Source organism: Heptranchias perlo, unplaced genomic scaffold, assembly GCF_035084215.1.
Source record: "Heptranchias perlo isolate sHepPer1 unplaced genomic scaffold, sHepPer1.hap1 HAP1_SCAFFOLD_401, whole genome shotgun sequence".
Classification (NCBI taxonomy): Eukaryota; Metazoa; Chordata; class Chondrichthyes; order Hexanchiformes; family Hexanchidae; genus Heptranchias; species Heptranchias perlo.
Window position 1 is genome coordinate 70,863 of NW_027139413.1, and position 18,873 is coordinate 89,735.

Here is an 18,873-nt window from a genome sequence, read left to right on the forward strand (position 1 = left end):
AGATTTTATAGCGCGTGTGTCGGAAAGTAAAGTTTGATCTTGTGTGTGAGAAGAGCACAAGAAAGTTGTGCTTGAAGCTGCGCCCTTGAGGCAAGTTGCAGGTTGTCAGGAAAACTGCTCCAGTGAACGCCCAAAAATAATCCCAGAAATTGCTGGCAACACTCCGCAGGTCAGGAAACATCATAACACGGGCGTCAATGTGCACTTTGATTCATACTGAAGACCCGTACAACATGGACGGGTTGCACCTCAACGGTGCTGGGACCAATGTCCCCTCAGGGATGTTACCCTTGACTTATCAGCGAGCAATGCCGACCGTAATAGGGCCTTAGCTATTTACAATCTATATTAGTGTAATATATTGAAGATCTCTGACGATACAAAGCATCTGTGAGGAGGACACAAATAGTCTGCAAAGGTTTATAGACAGGATAAGTGAATGGGCAAGAAGGTGGAAGATGGAGTATAATGTGGGGAAATGTGAGGTTATTCACTTTAGTAGAAAGAATAGAAAAACAGAATATTTTTAAAATGATGAGCAACTATTAAATGTTCGTGTTCAGAGAGACTTGGGTGTCCTGGTATAAGAAACACAAAAAGTTAACATGTAGGTACAGCAAGCAATTAGGAAGGCAAATGAAATGTTGGCCTTTACTTCAAGGGTTTGGAATACATGAGTAAGGATTTTGTTGCAATTGTACAGGACTTTGGTGAGACCACAACTGGAATTACAGTTTTGGTCTCTTTATTTAAGAAAGGGTTCTCAGGATGTTTCGCGTTCACCACGGTCTGACGGCCTTGTGTTCGAAGGGGTTACTCCTCAGGAACTTCTACACCTGGGACAGATAGTGGGGGGGAGCGGTCCAGCTTGATGGGACATCCTGCACCTGCTCGGCCAGCACAGCCAGACCCAGCCTTCTCAGTGTGTTGGCCAGGTAGAAACTCAGCACGTAATGACACTTGGTATCTGCGTACTGGGGCTCTACACACATCCTGAGGCAGCCACACACAAAGGTGGCTGTCAGGATCAGAGCAGCATTGTAGACGCTCTTTCCCCATTTGTCTGGAAGCTTGTACATGGTGACCCTGCGGACACATTCTACCTTGGACCTCCAGGGAAAGTGGAGGATATCTCGCGTGACTGTGACGGCGGAGTTTTGGGGAACGGGCCAGAGCTGGGTCACGGAGAGCAACACGGTGAGTACCTCACACCTTATCACCAGGTTCCTGCCGGTTATGGAGAGGGATCACCCCACCCACATATCAAGCTTCTGTTTGGCCTTCGTGATCCGCTCCTCCCAGTTCTTTCTACCGGCCAGGGGCCCCTTGAACCAGATCCCCAAAACCTTCAGGTAGTCGGATCTGACAGTGAAGGGGACAAAGGACCGGGTCTCCCAACTGCCAAAGAACATGGCCTCACTCTTACTTTGGCTCACCCTGGCCCCCGAGGCCAGCTCGAAATGGATGCAGATGCCCATCAGTGTGTGGACCGACTGCTGGTCGGAGCAGTTGAAGTGAATTTAATAACGAGCGGTCAATCTGCGAGGCCAGTCATATGCCAGCTCGCCAAGCAGAAAATGTACCAGAGAGTCTGAAATTATTCGTTCTGGGAACTGAAGTATATAGAAATTCAAGAGAATAACTTTTCTGAATTCAAACATTTCCTGTGACCAGAACCCCGACCACCTCCTGTGGAACAAACGGATTTGTGTTAACATTGCAGAATATCCATTGGAAATCCACATTTTGAATTGACACATTCAGCATTGTACAAATTACGGATTGGTGTCGGTCATTCAAACATTACCACAGACACTCGCTTTATTTCATCTTATTCATCTCTCCCCCACCGTGAGATAAATATCTAACCCTCTGACACCAAAATCAATGAGCGACATATGTTTTCATCACGTTCATCGCTAAGAATTAAGAGATCATCATTAGTACAGCTGATTCAGACACTCTAAGAGGTCTCTTTTGGGCCTCTGTGAATGATCAATCGATGGATTGAAAAGGGCAGGTCAGTTAAAATCTGATTTTTTTTCCCGTATTAACAAACAGCCAAGTGATCAGGAGATTCTAATTGCCAGTTTAGTGCAGACACCATGTGATGAGTTCAGCACTCACTCTTAAGCAAACTGAGAGCTGGTCTGCTTCTGGCTCTGTGATATTGTAAGGAGTGACTGGTTGTGTTTCAGAGGTCTGTGCTGTGCTGATGACTGGAGCAGAAAAAACATCCTTGTGCTGAAATCTACGCCTGATTCTTTGGTGCCTCGTGCGTTTGGGCCTTTTGACCATCTGCTTTGCTTAGACAGCCTGTCATTGTTCTTATTAGAGAAACAAATATATGGAAGATAAACAATCCTAGAATCTCACAGCATGGAAGGAGGCCATTCGACCCATCGTGCCAATGCCAGCTCTTTGAAGGAGGTACCCAATTACTCCCATTCCCGTGCTCTTTACCCATAAGCTCTGCAATTTTTTTCCTTTTCAAGTATTTATCGAATTATCCTTTTAAAGTTACGATTGAATCTAGCTCCACCATCCTTTACGAACATACGAGTAGGCCATTCGGACCCTCGAGCCTGCTCTGCCATTTGATAAGCTCATGGCGATCTGATTGTGATCTCAACCTTACTTTCCCGTCTACCGACCAGATCCTTTGACTCCCTTGTTAAGCAGGAATCTATCTTACTCAGCCTTAAAAATATTCAATGATCCTGCCCCCATCGCTCTTTGGGGAAGGGAGTTCCACAGATTTACGATCCTGTGATAGAAAAAAATGTGTCCTCATCTCCGTCTTAAATGGAGACTCCTTATTCTTAAACTGAGGGCCCTCGTTCTAGACTCTCCCACAAGGGGAGACATCACCTCAGCATCTACCCCTTCTAGTCCCCTGAGATCACCTCTCATTCTTCTAAGCGCCAACTCCAACAGGCCCAACTTGTCCAACCTTTCCTCATAAAATAACTCCGTCATCCCAGGAATCGATCGAGTGAACTTTCTTTGAACCGCCTCCAAAGCAATTATTGTCCTTTCTTAAATAAGGAGACCAAAATTGCATACAGCATTCCAGATGTGTTCTCACCAATGCTCTGTACAACTGTCGCAAAACATCTCTATTTTTATATTCCAGTCCCCTTGCAATAAATAGCAACATTCCATTTACCTTCCCAATCACTTGCTGTACCTGCAATCCAACTTTTTGTGATTCATGTACTAGGACACCCAGATCCCTCTGTACCTCAGAGTTCTGCAATCTCTCTCCATTTAAATAATATACTGCTTTTGAATTCCTCCTGCCAAGTGGGCAAGTTCACATTCTCCCACATTGGACTCCATCTGTCAAATTTTTGACCACTTACTTAACCTATCTGTATCCTTTTGCAGACCCCTTATGTCCTCTTCACAACTTACTTTCCTATCTGCCTTTGTGTCATCAGAAAATTTAGCAATCATACATTCGGTCCCTTCATCCAAGTCATTGATATAGATTGTAAATAGTTGAGTTCCAAGCACTTATCCCTGTGGCACTCCACTCGTTACACCTTGCCAACCTGAAAATGACCCATTTATGCCTACTCTCTGTTTCCTGTTAGCTAATCAATCCTTTATCCATACTAATATATTACCCCTACACCATGAGCTCTTATTTTGTGTGGTAGCCTTTGATGTGGCACCTTGTCAAAAGCCTTCTGGAAATCAAAGTACACCACATCCACAGGATCCCCTTTATCCACGTTGCTTGTTACTTCCTCAAAGAACTCTAATTAATTAGTCAAACACGATTTCCCTTTCACAAAGCCGTATTAACTCTGCCTGATTGCATTGAGATTGTCTAAGTGCCCTGCTACAACCTCCTTAATAACAAATTCTAACATTTTCCCGAAGATAGATGTTAAGCTAACTGGCCTGTAGTTTCCTGCTTTCTGTCGCCATTCTTTCTTGAACAGAGGAGTTACATTTGCTAATTTCCAATATGATGGGGACTGGAGAAAGGCAGATGTTACTCCTATTGTTAAAAAGGCAGCAAAATTCACTGAGGAAACTACTGACCAGTGAGTTTAACGTCCATTGTGGGTAAAGTTATGGAAATGCTTATTAAAGGTAAGTTCAAGGAGCTTGTGAATAGAAATATAACCTTAAAAGATAGACAATTTGCGTTCATGAAAGGGGAAGTCTTGCCAATCTAGCTCACTAGTTTTCTTTGAATGTGTGGCAAAGGAGTGTGATATTGGTAAGGTAGTGGATGTGGTGTACATGGATTTCAGGAAGGCCTTTGATACAGTTCCTCTCGAAAGTCTGGTACTGAAAACAAAGAATGCGGAAATGAGTGGAAATGTTTTTCAGTGGGTGTGTAATTTGTTCACCGATAGAATCCAGAGGGCAGTGGTAGAGGGATTGTCATCAGCTTGCAAGAATGTTACCAGTGGGGTTCCACAGTGATCTGTTTTGGACCTCTTTTGTTTAATATCTTCATAAGTGATCTGGAACTAAGCGTAAATTTACAGATGATGCAAAGCTGATGAAGATGGTAGACTGCAAAACTGAACAGGATAAGCTACAGGAGGATTTAAATACTTGGGCATCGGACAGACAGGTAGCAGATGAAATTTAATGTAGAGGAATGCAAAGTGCTTCACACGGGGACAAAAAAAACCAGGAATGAACTATTGCAACAACAATAAAAACAACGTCCATTTATAGATCACCTTTAACACAATAAAATGCTTCATGTGATGGTTATCAGACAAAATTTGACACCGAGCTACATAATGAGATATTAGGACAGGTGACCAAAAACTTGGTCAAAGAGGTAGGTTTTACGAAGCGTGTTAGATGGGAGGAGAGAGAAGTGGAGAGGTTTAGGGAGGAAGTTCCAGAGCTTAGGGCTGAGACAACTGAAGCCACGGCCACCAATTGTGGTGCAATGGAAATCGGGATGCACACGAGACCAGAGTTGGATGAACGCAGAGTTCTTGGTGGGCTGTAGGGCTAAAGATAGGAAGGGGCGAGGCCATGGAGGGATTTGAACATAAAGGTGAGAATTTTTAATTCGAGGTGTTGCCGGACCAGGAGCCGATGTAGGACAGCGAGCACAGGGGTGATGAGTGAATGGGAGTTGGTGCGAGTTAGGATATGGGCAGCAGAGTTTTGGATGAGCTCAAAATTACGGAGGGTGGAAGCTGGAAGGACAGCAGTGATAGCATTGGAATAGTGGAGCCCAGATATAACTAAGGTATGGATGAGGATTTAATAGCAGATGATCTGAGGCAGGGGCGGAGACGGACAATTTTACAGGAGGTGGAAACAGGCGGTCTTGGTGATGGAGAAGATATGTGGTCAGAAGTTCAGCTTAGGGTCAAATAGGACGCCTGGGTTGCTAACAGTCTCGTTCATCCTCAGAGAGTGGCCACGGAGAGAGATGGATTTGGTGGGGAGGAAACGGAGTTTGTGACAGGGACTGAAGATAATGGATTCGGTCTTCCCAATAATTAATTGGAGGAAATTTCTCCTCATCCACTGCTCGATGATGGACAAGCAATATGACAACTCAGAGGCAGTGGAGGGGTGGAGAGAGGTGATGGTGAGGTGGAGCTGTGTGTCATCAGTGTACATGTAGAATCTGATGTCGTGTTTTAGGATGATGTTGGCGAAGGGCAGCATGTAAATGAAGAATAGGAGGGGGCCAAGCGTAGATCACTGGGGGAATCCATTACTTAACTGGAAAGAAAATAATGTCCATGGCAATGAAAAAGATCGGGGGGAGTAGATTGATAATAAATTGAAGCTGTCGCATCAATGCTCGGCGGCAGTGAGTAAAGCAAATCAGATGCTGAGATGCATTTAAAGGTCAATATTGAGCCGAAATAGTTTGGGAATCCTGCTACTGTAAAATTATAGGTGCAACCGCACTTACAATGCTGTGTACAGTTCTGGTCACCACAGTACAAAAAGCATAATGCAGCTATTGAGAGGATAGAGAAGAGAGCAATCAGAATGATTGAGCGGGTGGAAGGATTGAATTATGTTGAGTGATTATGTAAATTGGGCATGTTCTCACTGGAAACGGGAATGTTTAGAGGTGATACTATTGCTGTTTTTAGGTTTCTAAATCGACTGGATAATGTAGACTGTGACAAAATATTTCACCATGTCCAGAAGAGTAGAACCAGAGGAGACGGCCTGCACTTGAAGCCAGGTAAATTCAAAACTAAGCTCCATAAAGAATATTTCAGTGAGCAAGTGGTCACTCTATAGAACAGGTTCCCCAGGGAGGTGGTGAAAGCAGTTCATATTGAATCATTCAAATGCAAATTAGATAGAATCTTACAGAAAATAACATTTCTCATTTCAGTATCTGAGTAATTTGAGACATGACATGTGGTAAGTGTCACATGTTTGGGAGGAACAGGTGCCTTTGGGCCTATGGTTCCCAATGCTCTCGATGACTGGGGGATTCCTTGCCTCGTGTCTGGGTCTGTTGTGGATTCATTGATAGAGATTGATTGCAACGATTAGTCAACAACCCCATTGTCGTTGTATCATGTGACTAACCGGATAGTGGAAGGCGAGCTGGATGGACCTTGGTCTTTTTTCCATCCAGCAATTCTTATGTTTATGGACACACGAGTGTGGCTGTGGGGCGGTGCCCAGTGAGTGGAGAACAATGGGTGGGCACAGTGTGTGTTCCCATTTCAGAGAGTATACTATCCTCAAAATCCAAACTATTCCCAGGGGGGATATTGAGGTCCCTTCATTAAACAGTTAAACTTGATATCCAACAACAGATCAGAGCTCGGACTCTGTCTCCCACATGAATGTGGAGATACTCGAGGGCCCTCGGGGCTGGTGGGAATGCACCAGGCCTGAGTCAGCACCGACAAGAGAACTGGAAACTAACAGAACAGGAAACAACACTGAATTGTGCAATGATGTAGTTTTCCTTATACTTTCGTAAATTTACAGTGGGAAAGGATCTCAGAGTGAGTGACTGTGTATCTGAGAGGGCAGGCAGTGTGTGAGAGGAACGAGAGGAGTATAGGATGGAATATAAGGAGCAATTGAGGCTGGATTTTACTATTTTCATTATTTAAATAATTTAACAATTAGAGTCAGTGGATATTTCACCATATTCTTTAACTCGTCTCTGAATTTACTCTGGGTCCCTGCATAAATAAACGGGTTTAGGCAGGAACTCAAAAGCTGAAGCATAAATCCGCTTTCCTCCAGAATAAAATTTGAATCATCGAAATTGGAACCTGAGAAATAACTAACGTTCGCAATTCGCACATAGAGGAAAGTTATAAGAAACAACAACCATAACAGGATGAGACTGCCCGAGATACAGAAGAGCAAAACGATGGATTTCCTCCGGTTCTCCATCTCTGGGTCACTCTGATTCTCAACGTTGCTGCGGACCTGGAGTCTTCTGCGGATTCTAATGGCCGCTAAAATGTGTCTGACGGTCTGAGCATTGAGCAATAAAATCACAATGAATGGGAGACAAGGGGTTAAAATGCGGTGAATCCAGTCAAATGCAGCCCATGCGGGTGAGGTGTAAAATATTAACTTGATGTTGCAGAACCAGGGTATGTTGTTAATTGTATACAAAGGTTCATATATAAAATACCAGAATGTATTTTTTAAACAGCTCAGGACACAGACCGTTCCGATAACCACAGCCGCCGTTTTCTCGGTGCAATATTTTGTTTTCAGCTTCTGGCAGCAAATGGCTACAAATCGATCAAAGGTGAACACGACCGTTACCCAGACAGAACTGTCTCTGATTGCATAAATTAACACAAAACTGAGAGAACAGACCGGAGTGATGGACAGGAAACTGAATGGGAAATAAATACCAACAATGCGGTTTAATATCACAGCCGTGATAATGACCAGGAGATCCGTCACCGCCATGGACACCAGGTAGGAAGTGATACATCTGGAGAGACCGCACCTTCCTCGGGACAGGATCACAATCACCGCCAAGTTAGCTGTAAGAGAGACGGAGAGAGACAGAGCATGTGTACGTGTGTGAGAGAGAACAGGAGCGTTAATGATCCGACTCCCAGCAAAATAATCCAATTGACAGGATTCTGTGTGAAACTTATAGCTTTGACACTTGATCCTGAGTTGAAAACCGATCCTTACCCTCTGGACACCTGTATCTGTGCTAAAATAATCATCCGCATTGAAATCAGACAGGCCAAAGACTTCAGAATGTAAATGAATATAATAAAACATAATGGGAACAAGAAACCCATTAAAACCAATGCGGGAACGTCAAATAGACAAGAAAAGAAACAAATCTTAAAGAATCAGTAAAATGGTTCATAATAAATGCGAAGATTAGGTGACAGGAAAATAAACGTATTACAGAAGATTTTTTAAGAGAATAAACAATAAAAGAATTGACAATGAAACTGGAAACAACCAATAAAGTACAAAAAACTTGCATTTAAAACCGACCATGTCCTGTCGGGGCCCAAATCGCTCTCATCCGATGAATTCATAGAATCATAGAAAGTTACGGCACAGAAGGAGGCCATTCGGCCCATCATGTCCGTGACGACTGAAAAAGAGCTATCCAGCTTTATCCCCCTTTCCAGCACTCGGTCTGTAGCCCTGTGGGTTACAGCACTTCAAGTACACATCCAAGGACTTTTTAAATGAGTTGAGGGTTTCTGCCTCTCCCACCCTTTCAGGCACTGAGTTCCAGACTCCCACCACCCTCTGGGTTAAAATAATTTCTCCTCAGCTCCAGTCTAGCCCTTCTACCAATTACCTACAATCCAAGCTGTCAAATTATTCACTGTTGGAAGCACAAACACAGCGCGGTCTAAGTTTGGAGCAAATCCAGATTCATTCATAAAACGGACACTTGTTACATTGTTTATATTTTTGTCAATAATTGGCTGCCCAATAATGTCCCTTCAATCAAGTCAGTTATTACATTCAGTCGGGAATTATTTAATCACTGAATAATCTCAATCGATAAAGAACTTGTTGAAATTACTCCGTGCTGTAAATAATTATCAAAACGAAGACAAGTAAATGAATCATTTAATAAACCCAGTCAGTAATGAATAAATCCAGAGATTAAATTCAACCAGTAGCTTCACGATTATACAGTTACGTCTGTAATTGGTTGAATTATTAATACATCCAATCAGTATTACATATTTTTGATTTAATTTGCTTTAATTAATGAAACCGTAACTATCAGTGAACCATCCCGTATTGGTGCCTGGAATGCTGGCATCAAACGCAGAGAATTTTCACCCTGATGTTGCTGTTTAGCGGATCGCCAGCGGTTCCACTTCTTATTCATCTGTAGAGGCTCCGATATATCTTCAGGGGCAACTTCACAATTAGAGTGGAAATGCCCTGAGTAAAAAGGAATGGTCTCGGTACCCGAGGGTTGAGAGCGTCTGTAGAACCGAACCCCACCACCAGTCAGTCTGCAGCAAGGAACAAAATAATTTCCTACATATCTTATAATAACGTGATAATACCATTCACAACACAACGGCAGCAATACAATATATTCTCTGATATAACAGAGTACACCTTTCACAGTGCAGCACCAATAAACACAACATAACTACATATACACCGGAATAACAGTGGGATAATTCACCCACAGTAATAATGTTCATAACACAATAGAACTACATCTACACGGTGAGAACAGTGTGACAATTCACTTACAATAACACAATAGACCTACATGTACACCGTGATAACAGATGAAAACATTGTCTTCCTTTCAGCCACAAACTCCATTCCCTCGCCATCGACTCCATCCCTGTTCTTGGCCATTTTCTGAGGCCGAACCAGACTGTTCACAATCTTGGCGTCCTATTTGACTCTGAGTGCAGTTTCGGACCCATATCCTCTCCACCACCAAGGTCACCTCCTTCCACCTCCGTAACTACTGGTCTCTGCCCCTGCCTCAGCTCATCTGCTGCTGAAACCCTCATCCATGCTGTTGTGACCTCTAAACTCAACTCTTCCAATGCTCTCCTGGCTGGCCTCCTGCCTTGCACCCTCCGTAAACTTGAGCGCATCCAAAATTTTGCAGCTGGTATCATAACTCGCAACAAGTCCTGTTCACCCATCACCCTTGAGTTCGATGATCTACATTGGCTCCCTTTCCGACAACACCTCAATTTTAAAATTCTTATCCTTGTACTCAAATACTCAGCCTCGCTCCTCCCTATCTCTGTAGCCTCCTCCAGCCCTACAATCCTCCGAGATCTCTGCACTCCTACAGTAACAGGGCCAATAACACATCAGGTAGTGGTACTGGTAAAGCCGAGAAGCGCACAGTTAAAGGGGAGAAACGAAACAGTTAAAGCAGAGAAATGATACCGTTTAAGGAGAGAAATTATACCATTGAAGGGGAGAAATGATACCATTAAAGGGATAAATTACACCGGTAAAGAGCAGAAATGATATCATTAAAGGTGACACATAAAAGGCAGATATTTATACTGTTGAAGGGGAGAAATTACACAGTCACAGGGGAGAAGTGATAGTAAAAGTGGCGAATTTATACATTTAAAGGGGAGAGATTGCACTATTATAGGGGAGAAATATTGGTAAAGGGGAGAAATTATACAGTTAAAGGAGAGAAATTATACTGTTAAAGAGAAGAAATTATACCGGTAAAGGGGAGAAATTATATAATTAAAGGGGAGAAACGATACAATTAAAAGGGAGAAACGATACCAGTAAACTAGAGCAGTGATACAGTTAAACAACGATTTCCATAACTAATAATTAACTACATTACTTTACCTGGAACACTGATAGCTGCAAGGATGGGATAATAAATGGCAAATAATAGTCCTTTTGGTGAACCGTGCATTTCTATAAGAAGCTCTGCTCTACATTCAAGGGTTGACACTTTTATACCTGATGTCAGCCTCCAGGGAGACAATTCGGTGCTTTGGTCTTTTATATTAATTACAGTAATTGATACAAACAGATTAGTGCAGCCGTTGCCAGGCTCGTGTTTTTGTTTTGATGAAATTGGATCTGACACAGCTCTAAAGTGAAATACCGAGAAACCACAGTATGATCCCGATTACATTTCTTCAGAAAAGATAATGAAAAGCTTGACAGGCAGCTGCCATTGGTGAGGGTGAGCCTTGTACACGAGGAAGACCCCGGGTTTAAACACCTCTTAATGCTGAATTAACAGATCTCAGCACAAGGTATAACTGATCAGAGACACTCTCCTTCTGCAACCGGAAAACGCAGCCAATTTCTCGATCCTGGCCGTACACCCACTTTAACCCACATCTCTGCGTATTATGTGGACAGGTCCAGTTCAGCACGGTTACATTCAGTGTGCAACGTGCCCAATTCAGCCCGAGCCATGTGCATTAACTCTACCTCCACTACCTGTGTGTGGTCAGGATACTTGTCCGACATCCAATCTTGGATGAGCCCCAATTTCCTCCAGTTTAACATTGCGAAGACTGAAGCCATCGTGTTCAGCCCCGCCACCAACGCGTATCCTCACCACCATTTCTATTCCCCTCCCGGCTACTTTCACAGGCTGTATGGAGCTTTGGTCAGACCCCATCTGGAGTACTGCATTCAGTTTTGGGCACCACATCCTCGGAAGGATGTGTTGGCCTTGGAGGTGGTGCAATGCAGATTCACCATAATGATACCCGGGCTGAGAGGGTTAAGTTATGAGGGCAGGTTGCATAAACGTGGCTTGTATTGCGTTGGGTATAGAAGTTTGAGGGGTGATCTAATTGAGGTGTTTAAAATGTTAAAATGATTTGATAGATTAGATTGAGAACCAATTTCCTCTGATGGCGGAATGAAGAACGAGGAGACACAATTTTAAAAATTAGTGCTCAGCCATTCGAACAGATTCGGATGTGACGCCAAATGGTGATCAATGTCTCATTTTTAATAGTCAAATCAAACATGTGAAAGTATCCAATATTATAAAACAGTAATAATAGAGTGAAGTCAATTATCATACAGAGATTAAAACAATATCACACCGTTTGGTCTCTGGGCAGAGTTTGTAATTAAGTTGGCGGTGTAATCCTCTCAAGTCTTCTGACAGTTTCGAAGTCTTTTTACAGCTTGGTCGATCTCTGGACAGAGGTTGTAGTCTTCTGACAGCTGGGTGAACTTCGCTGATTGCTCTGCACCGTCCTCTACCCTGGGCTGAAAAGATGTTGGGTTTTTAAAGCTCCATGGCAGGAGCCTCACAACAGATACGGCGTTCTTATTCATAAAACTCTTCTAGATTTATGAAGTTATTTGACCACAAAATATAATGTTGCCAGCTTGACCCATCCGGTCACAAAATCCTTCAGCTTAACTCATCTTGTCATAAAACCCTCTGCAAAATGGTTTGTCACAGAGGCCAAGTGACCACTGATTGCTCCTCAGACATCGAGCTGCCTGCCCGCATCGTGTTCTTCTCACCATCCCTGCTGCTTTTCCTGAGTCTTTGTCCATAGCTGTCTTGCCTTACAATGGAAATGATCAAGGTCAGTTATTATTCAATGGTCCGTGTTTACAATTCAGCAAATCAAAATAACACAACTTGCAAATTAAAGCAGCACAGTTTGCAAAGCATGACGGTTCGTAGCCTTAAGAAAAAGATGTCAATTTGTATCTATCCCCAATATTCTTGTACCATTTAGGAGGGAAATCAGGAATCACTTTTTCACAGGAAGGCTGGTATAAATCTGAAATTTTCTCCCCCAAAAGGCTGTGGATGCTGGGACAATAGGAGCTTTCACGATTGAGAGCGATAGATTTTTGTTAGGTAAGGGTACCAAGGGATAGGGAGCAAAGGTGAGTAAATAGAGTTGAGGTACAGATCAGCCATGATCTAATTGAATGGCGGAGAAGGCTCGAGGGGCTCAATGCCCTTCCACCTGTTCCGATGAACCAGGCCAAGTGCCCTAATCATCCCTCACTGAGATTCTGACCCTATATCCTCTCCATCACAAAGACCGCCTACCATCTCTGTAACATCGCTAGTCTGCACCCCTACCTCAGCCCATCTGCTGCCGAAACCCTCATCCATTCTTGTCTCACCTTCCAATATGGCTATTCCAATGCTCTCCTGGCCGACCTCCCACCCATTTCCCTCTGGGTGTTTCAGTTCATCCAAAACTCTGTTGCCTGTATTCATTCCTGCACCGTCCCGCTCGACCATCACCCCTGTCCTCGCTGACCTACTTTGCCTCCTGTTCCTCCAACACCTGAAGTGTAAAAGTCTTATTCTGGTGTCCAAATCCCTCCATGACCTCCATGAGTGCTCAGGTATTCAAAATCCAGGTAACTATATTCTGGGATATAAAAGTGCTGTGTTTAAATCTAAGAATCACCTTGGAGATTCTATGAAAGAAGGGTGAAACTCCTGAAAGAGAAAAATAAGTCAGAAATTTCCAAGGATCAGTTTTGCCCAATAACTGCTCCCACAGGGATTAGGAATTCCAAAAGAAGGAAGGAACCTGACAGGATATGAAATGTATTTAAAAAGGATTCAAGGGTCCTTAGAGTTGGGATTTTTAAAATTTTGTCCACTCGAGGAGTTGGACAACAGACTTTCTCCTGTGAATATAGAGCTGGATTATTGGGTCGTGCTGCGTTTACTTGTACGTCTTTTGCTAAATACATTTTCTGAGTGGATTTAAATTCATAACGAGGTTTGCAGACGTGATGCTCTTTTCACGTATCGACCGTGAGAGAGATGCTCTGGGACAAACTCTAAACCCATTGACTGCAAGTGATTAACAGACTGGGTTTTGTGTTTAGTGATCCCGGGCACGTTCCTGATCCCTTCCCTGGATGCCTAGACTGGGAGAGGCACTCTGGAAAGAATGGGGAGCTGGGATTTATCAACGAGCGCCGCCAAAGGTATGAGAACTGAAATAATCCAGAGTACGGAAGTAGAAAAGGTACAAAAATGGAACAGTCGGCAACAGGACATCAATTAGTCTCTAATCATGGAGAAATCAAGCAGTCGACAAACTGTGTGTTTGAAACAAAGCTGATTTATTTGACATTTATACAAAATATTAAAATCCTGCTCAGTTATGAACATCAGCAAGAACAAATCCAAACTGCCAAAATAAATATGGTTCAGTCCTGGATGAAATTAATAGCAGAATCCAACGACTGTAGTCACATGTGAACTCGCTGGTGTTCCAGCAGGGTGGATGATTGAGTGAATCCTCCTTATACACAGAGTAGGTGAACACCTCCTCCCAGTGTGAGTGCGTTGGTGGTTCAGCAAATGGTGTGACAGTGAAACCATTCGCACACACGGAGCAGGTGCCCGGCCTCTCCCCGCTGTGAGTACGTGGGTGTGTCTGTCGATACTTTGTGCTTTTAAAGCTCTTCTCACAGTCAGAACATTTAAAAGGTCACTTCTCAGAGTGCACACATTGGTTGTCAATGAGGCTGGATGAACAAGTGAATGGCTTCCCACACACAGAGCAGGTGAACGGCCTGTCCCCCAAACATATGCGTCAGCAGGCTGGATGAAGCAGTGAATCCCTCCCCACACTCAGTGCAGGAGAACAGCCTCTCCCCAGTATGAATCACCTGCTGCGTCCACAGCGTGGATGACTCCATGAATCCCTTCAAACACGTGTGAACGGCCTCTCCCCAGTGTGACTGCGTCAATGAGTTTCCAGCTCAGATGGTTCATTGAATCCCTTCCCACAGTCACCACATTTACACGGTTTCTCCCTGGTGCGGGTGTCCTGGTGTCTCTCCAGATTGGATGATCCGCTGAAGCCTCGTCCACACACAGAACACGTTTACGGTTCCTCCCCACTGTGGGTGGTGCGATGTGTTTTCAGGTTGTGTAACGGGTAAAAGCTCTTTCCACAGACAGTGCACTGGAACACTCTCACTCGTGTGTGTGTGTGTCTCGGTGCTTTTCCAGTCACACTGATGTTTGAAATCTTTTTCCACAGACAGATCAGACAAATATTTATCCTTCCATATTCCAAGGACGATGATATTCAGGTCCTGATCAATCGAGTATTGAGGCATGCATTAGGGGAAGAAACAGTGTGAAGACTGATAGGGTGGAACCGCCACCCAACTAAAGACACCCAACAAGGCATGTCCTTGCTAGCAATTGACTTCCCATTGTACAGATGCAAATTGGGTAGTACTCAATGCCCAGGAAAATATACATAAAATAATTAGCTTTGAATTGGTGATTGACAAACGGAGACAGCCAGTCTAGGAAACAAAGATCAGTCAAATACAGGGAAAGTACATGTCACTACACAGTGATCTGTGCAAGATCAAGTTTTGGTGGGAGAAAACTCACACCTAATTGAGGTGAATAAAGACACAAAATCTTTATAAGGAAATGGCTGTTTCAAAGCCAGTTGCCTTTAAGTGGTGTTTGAATGGCAGAGACAAATCAATCCATGTGTATTAAATAAGTTTCGCTAGGTGTATCCAGGGTATGAGGAAAAGGTAGCATAAAGGGACCACACTTTGGTTGTGTAAGGGGCTACTGTCTGAAGAGTTCATGCCCGGGTTTGACTGCATCCTACTTATCGCACTGTAACAATGAAATAAAGGCAAGACAAGAAACAAGGTGCCTGCCTATCATTTTACCGATGAATTTAACATAATTTAACTTCAGTGCTACAGTAGTTTGAGGTACTGAATTAGTTTTAGATGCTGTATTAGTTTGTGATACTATATTATTTTGTAGTGTTGTATTAGTTTGAGGTACTTTATTAGTTTGAGACGCTGTATTAGTTTGAGGTGCTGCTTTACTTTGAGCTGCTGTCTTAGTTTGAGATGCTGTATTATTTTGAGGTACTGCATTCGTTTGAGGTGCTGTATTAATTTGAGATGTTGTATTAGTTTGAGGTGCTGTATTAGTTTGTGGTGCTGGGTTAGTTTGGGGCACTGTATTAGTTTGAGGTGTTGTATTAGTTTGAGGTGCTGCTTTACTTTGAGCTGCTGTCTTAGTTTGAGATGCTGTATTATTTTGAGGTACTGCATTCGTTTGAGGTGCTGTATTAATTTGAGGCGCTGTATTAGTTTGTGGTGCTGCGTTAGTTTGAGGTACTGCATTCGTTTGAGATGCTGCATTAGTTTGAGGTGCTGTATTAGTTTCGTGTGCTGTATGAATTTGAGGTGTTTATTGGCTTGATGTGCCTTGTTTGCAGTATTCTATTCATTTGAGGTGTAGCATTGCTTAGAAGTACTACGTTAGTTTGAGGTAATGTGTTGGTTTAAAGTGGTGTGTTTGTTTATGGTGCAATGTTAGCGTGAGCCAATTGTTTTAAGTTGACGTGCTGTATTAGTTTGATCTGCTGGGTTAGTTTAAAGTGTTTTTTTAATGCTAGGTTAGCTATAGTTGTTGCAGTTTGACTTGCTGCCTATGTCTGATCTTATGCATTAATTTGAACCCTGGCGTTAGTTTGAACAGCAGCATTGATCAGAGCTGTTGCATTAGTTTGAGGTGCTGCATTGATCTGACCTATTGTATTAGTTTGAGGTGCTGCATTGTTCTGACCTGTTGCATTAATTTGAGGCGCTGCATTTATCTGAGCTGTTGCATTAGTTTGAGGTGCTGTATTAGTTTGAGGTACTATATTAGTTTGAGGTGTTGTATTAGTTTGAGGGACTGTATTAGTTTGAGACGCTGTATTAGTTTGAGGTACTATATTAGTTTGAGACGCTGTATTAGTTTGAGGTGCTGTTTTAGATTGAGGTGCTGTATTGGTTTGAGATGCTGTATTCGTTTTAGATAGTGTACTAGTGTGTGCTGACATATTCGTTTCAGGTGCTGCATTAGTTTGAGGCGCTGCAGTAGTTTGAGGTGCTGTATTAGTTTAGGGTGCTGTGTTAGCTTGAGGTGCTGTATTAGTTTGAGATGCTATATTAGTTTGCGATGCTGTTTTATTTTAAGGTGCTGTGTTAGTTTGTGGCACAGTATTAGTTTGAGGTGCTATATTAGTTTGAGATGCTCTATTAGTTTGAGGTACTGTATTAGTTTGTGATGCTGTGTTAATTTGTGTCAAATGGAGCAAGTGCCAGTGGGGGAATATTTAGGGAACAGTGATCATAAGGTTTAGATCAGTTATAGAAAAGGACAAGGAGCAATCTAGAGTAAAAATACTTAATTGGAGGAGGGCTAATTTCAGTGGGTTGAGAGTGAATCTGGCCTGGGTAAATTGGAATCCAAGATTGGCAGGCAAAACTGTAATCGAACAATGGGCATTCTCTAAAGAGGAGATAGTTCGGATAAAGTCTAGGTACATTCCCACAAGGGGAAAAGGTAGGACAACCAAAGCCAGAGCTCCCTGGATGACGAAAGAGATAGAGAGTAAGATGAAGCAGAAAAATAGTGCGTATGACAGATATGACGTTGATAATACAAGTGAGAACTAGGTTGAATATTGAAAGTGTAGAGAAGTGAAAAAGGAAATAAGAGGGGCGAAGAGAGAATATGAGAATAGACTGGTGGCCAACATAAAAGGAAATCCAAAAATCATCTATTGGCATATAAATTGTAAACGGGTAGTAAGAGGAGGAGTGGGGCCGATTATGGACGAAATGCATGGAGGCAGAGGGTATCGCTGAGGTACTAAAGGAGGACTTTGCATCTTTCTTTACCAAGGGAGAAGATGCTGCCAAAGTCACAGTAAAAGGGAAGGGAGTTGAGATACTGGATGGGGTGAAAATTGATAAAGAGGAGGTACTAGAAAGGCTGGGTATGCTTAAAGTAGATAACTCACCCGGTCCGAATGGGATGCATCCTAGGTTGCTGAGTGAAGTAAGGGTGGAAATTGCAGAGATGCTGGCCATAATCTTCCAATCCTCCTTAAATATGGGGGTGCTGCCAGAGTCCTGGAGAATTGCAAATGTTACACGCTTGTTCAATTAAGGGTGTAAGGATAAACCCGGCAACTACAGGCAAGTCAGTTTACCCTCGGTGTGGGAAGCTTTTAGCAACGATAATCTGGGACAAAATTCATAGTCACTTGGACCAGTGTGAATTAATAATGGAAAGTCAGCACGGATTTGTTAAAGGCAAATCGTGTTTAACTAACTTGATTGAGATTTTTGATGAGGTAACAGAAAGGATTGACGAGGGGAATGCGGTTGATGTGGTGTATATGGATTTTCAAAAGTCGTTTTATAAAGTGCCGCATAATAGGATTGTCAGCAAAATTGAAGCCCATGGAATAAAAGGAACAGTGGCAGCATGGATACAAAATTGGCTAAGTGACAGGAAATAGAGAGTAGTCGTGAACGGTGTTTCTTTGGACTGGAGGAAGGTATACAGTGGTGTTCTCCAGGAGTCGGTACTAGGACCACTGATTTTTTGATATAAATTAATGACTTAGACTTGGGTGTACAGGGCACTATTTCAAAATTTGTAGATGACACAAAACTTGGAAGTGTAGTAAACAGTGAGGAGGATAGTGATAGACTTCAAGAGGATTTAGGCAGGCTGGTGGAATGGGCGGACACATGGCAGATGAAATTTAATGAAGAGAAGTGCGAAGTGATACATTTTGGCAGGAAGAACGAGGAGAGGCAATATAAACCAAATGGTACAATTCTAAAGGGGGTGCAGGAACAGAGAGACCTGGGGGTATATGTGCACAAAGCTTTGAAGGTGGCAGAACAGGTTGAGGAAGCATACGGCATCCTGGGCTTTATAAATAGAGGCATAGATTACAAAAACAAGGAAGTTATGTTGAATCTTCTGGGTGCCGCACTTTGGGGAGGATGTGAAGGCCATAGAGAGGGTACAGAATAGATTTGCTAGAATGGTTCCAGGGATGAGGGACTTCAGTTACGTGGATAGACCATGTCGAGAAG

General features: G+C 43.0%; 1 protein-coding gene and 1 long non-coding RNA gene across 2 annotated transcripts; one reads left to right on the forward strand and one right to left on the reverse strand.

Annotated features, from left to right (window-relative positions):
• The first annotated feature begins 6,111 nt into the window (after positions 1-6,111).
• On the forward strand, positions 6,112-8,372 carry LOC137312162 (uncharacterized). Its single transcript, XR_010960647.1, has 2 exons — positions 6,112-6,202; positions 7,720-8,372. It is a non-coding gene; the product is annotated as an uncharacterized lncRNA (long non-coding RNA).
• LOC137312161 (probable G-protein coupled receptor 139) lies at positions 7,090-10,876 on the reverse strand. Its single transcript, XM_067978847.1, has 2 exons — positions 10,807-10,876; positions 7,090-7,997 (listed from the first exon to the last, which is right to left on the reverse strand). The coding sequence occupies exons 1-2, from the start codon at positions 10,874-10,876 to the stop codon at positions 7,090-7,092; spliced, it is 978 nt and encodes a 325-aa protein (XP_067834948.1).
• Positions 10,877-18,873: the final 7,997 nt, after the last annotated feature.

Excerpts from the sequence above, each read along its gene's own strand:
- LOC137312161 (XM_067978847.1), bottom strand. The coding sequence starts at position 10,876 with ATGCACGGTTCACCAAAAGGACTATTATTTGCCATTTATTATCCCATC. Across the intron at positions 7,998-10,806 it reads TGCAGCTATCAGTGTTCCAG|CTAACTTGGCGGTGATTGTG; the intron begins GTAAAGTAATGT and ends TCTCTCTTACAG.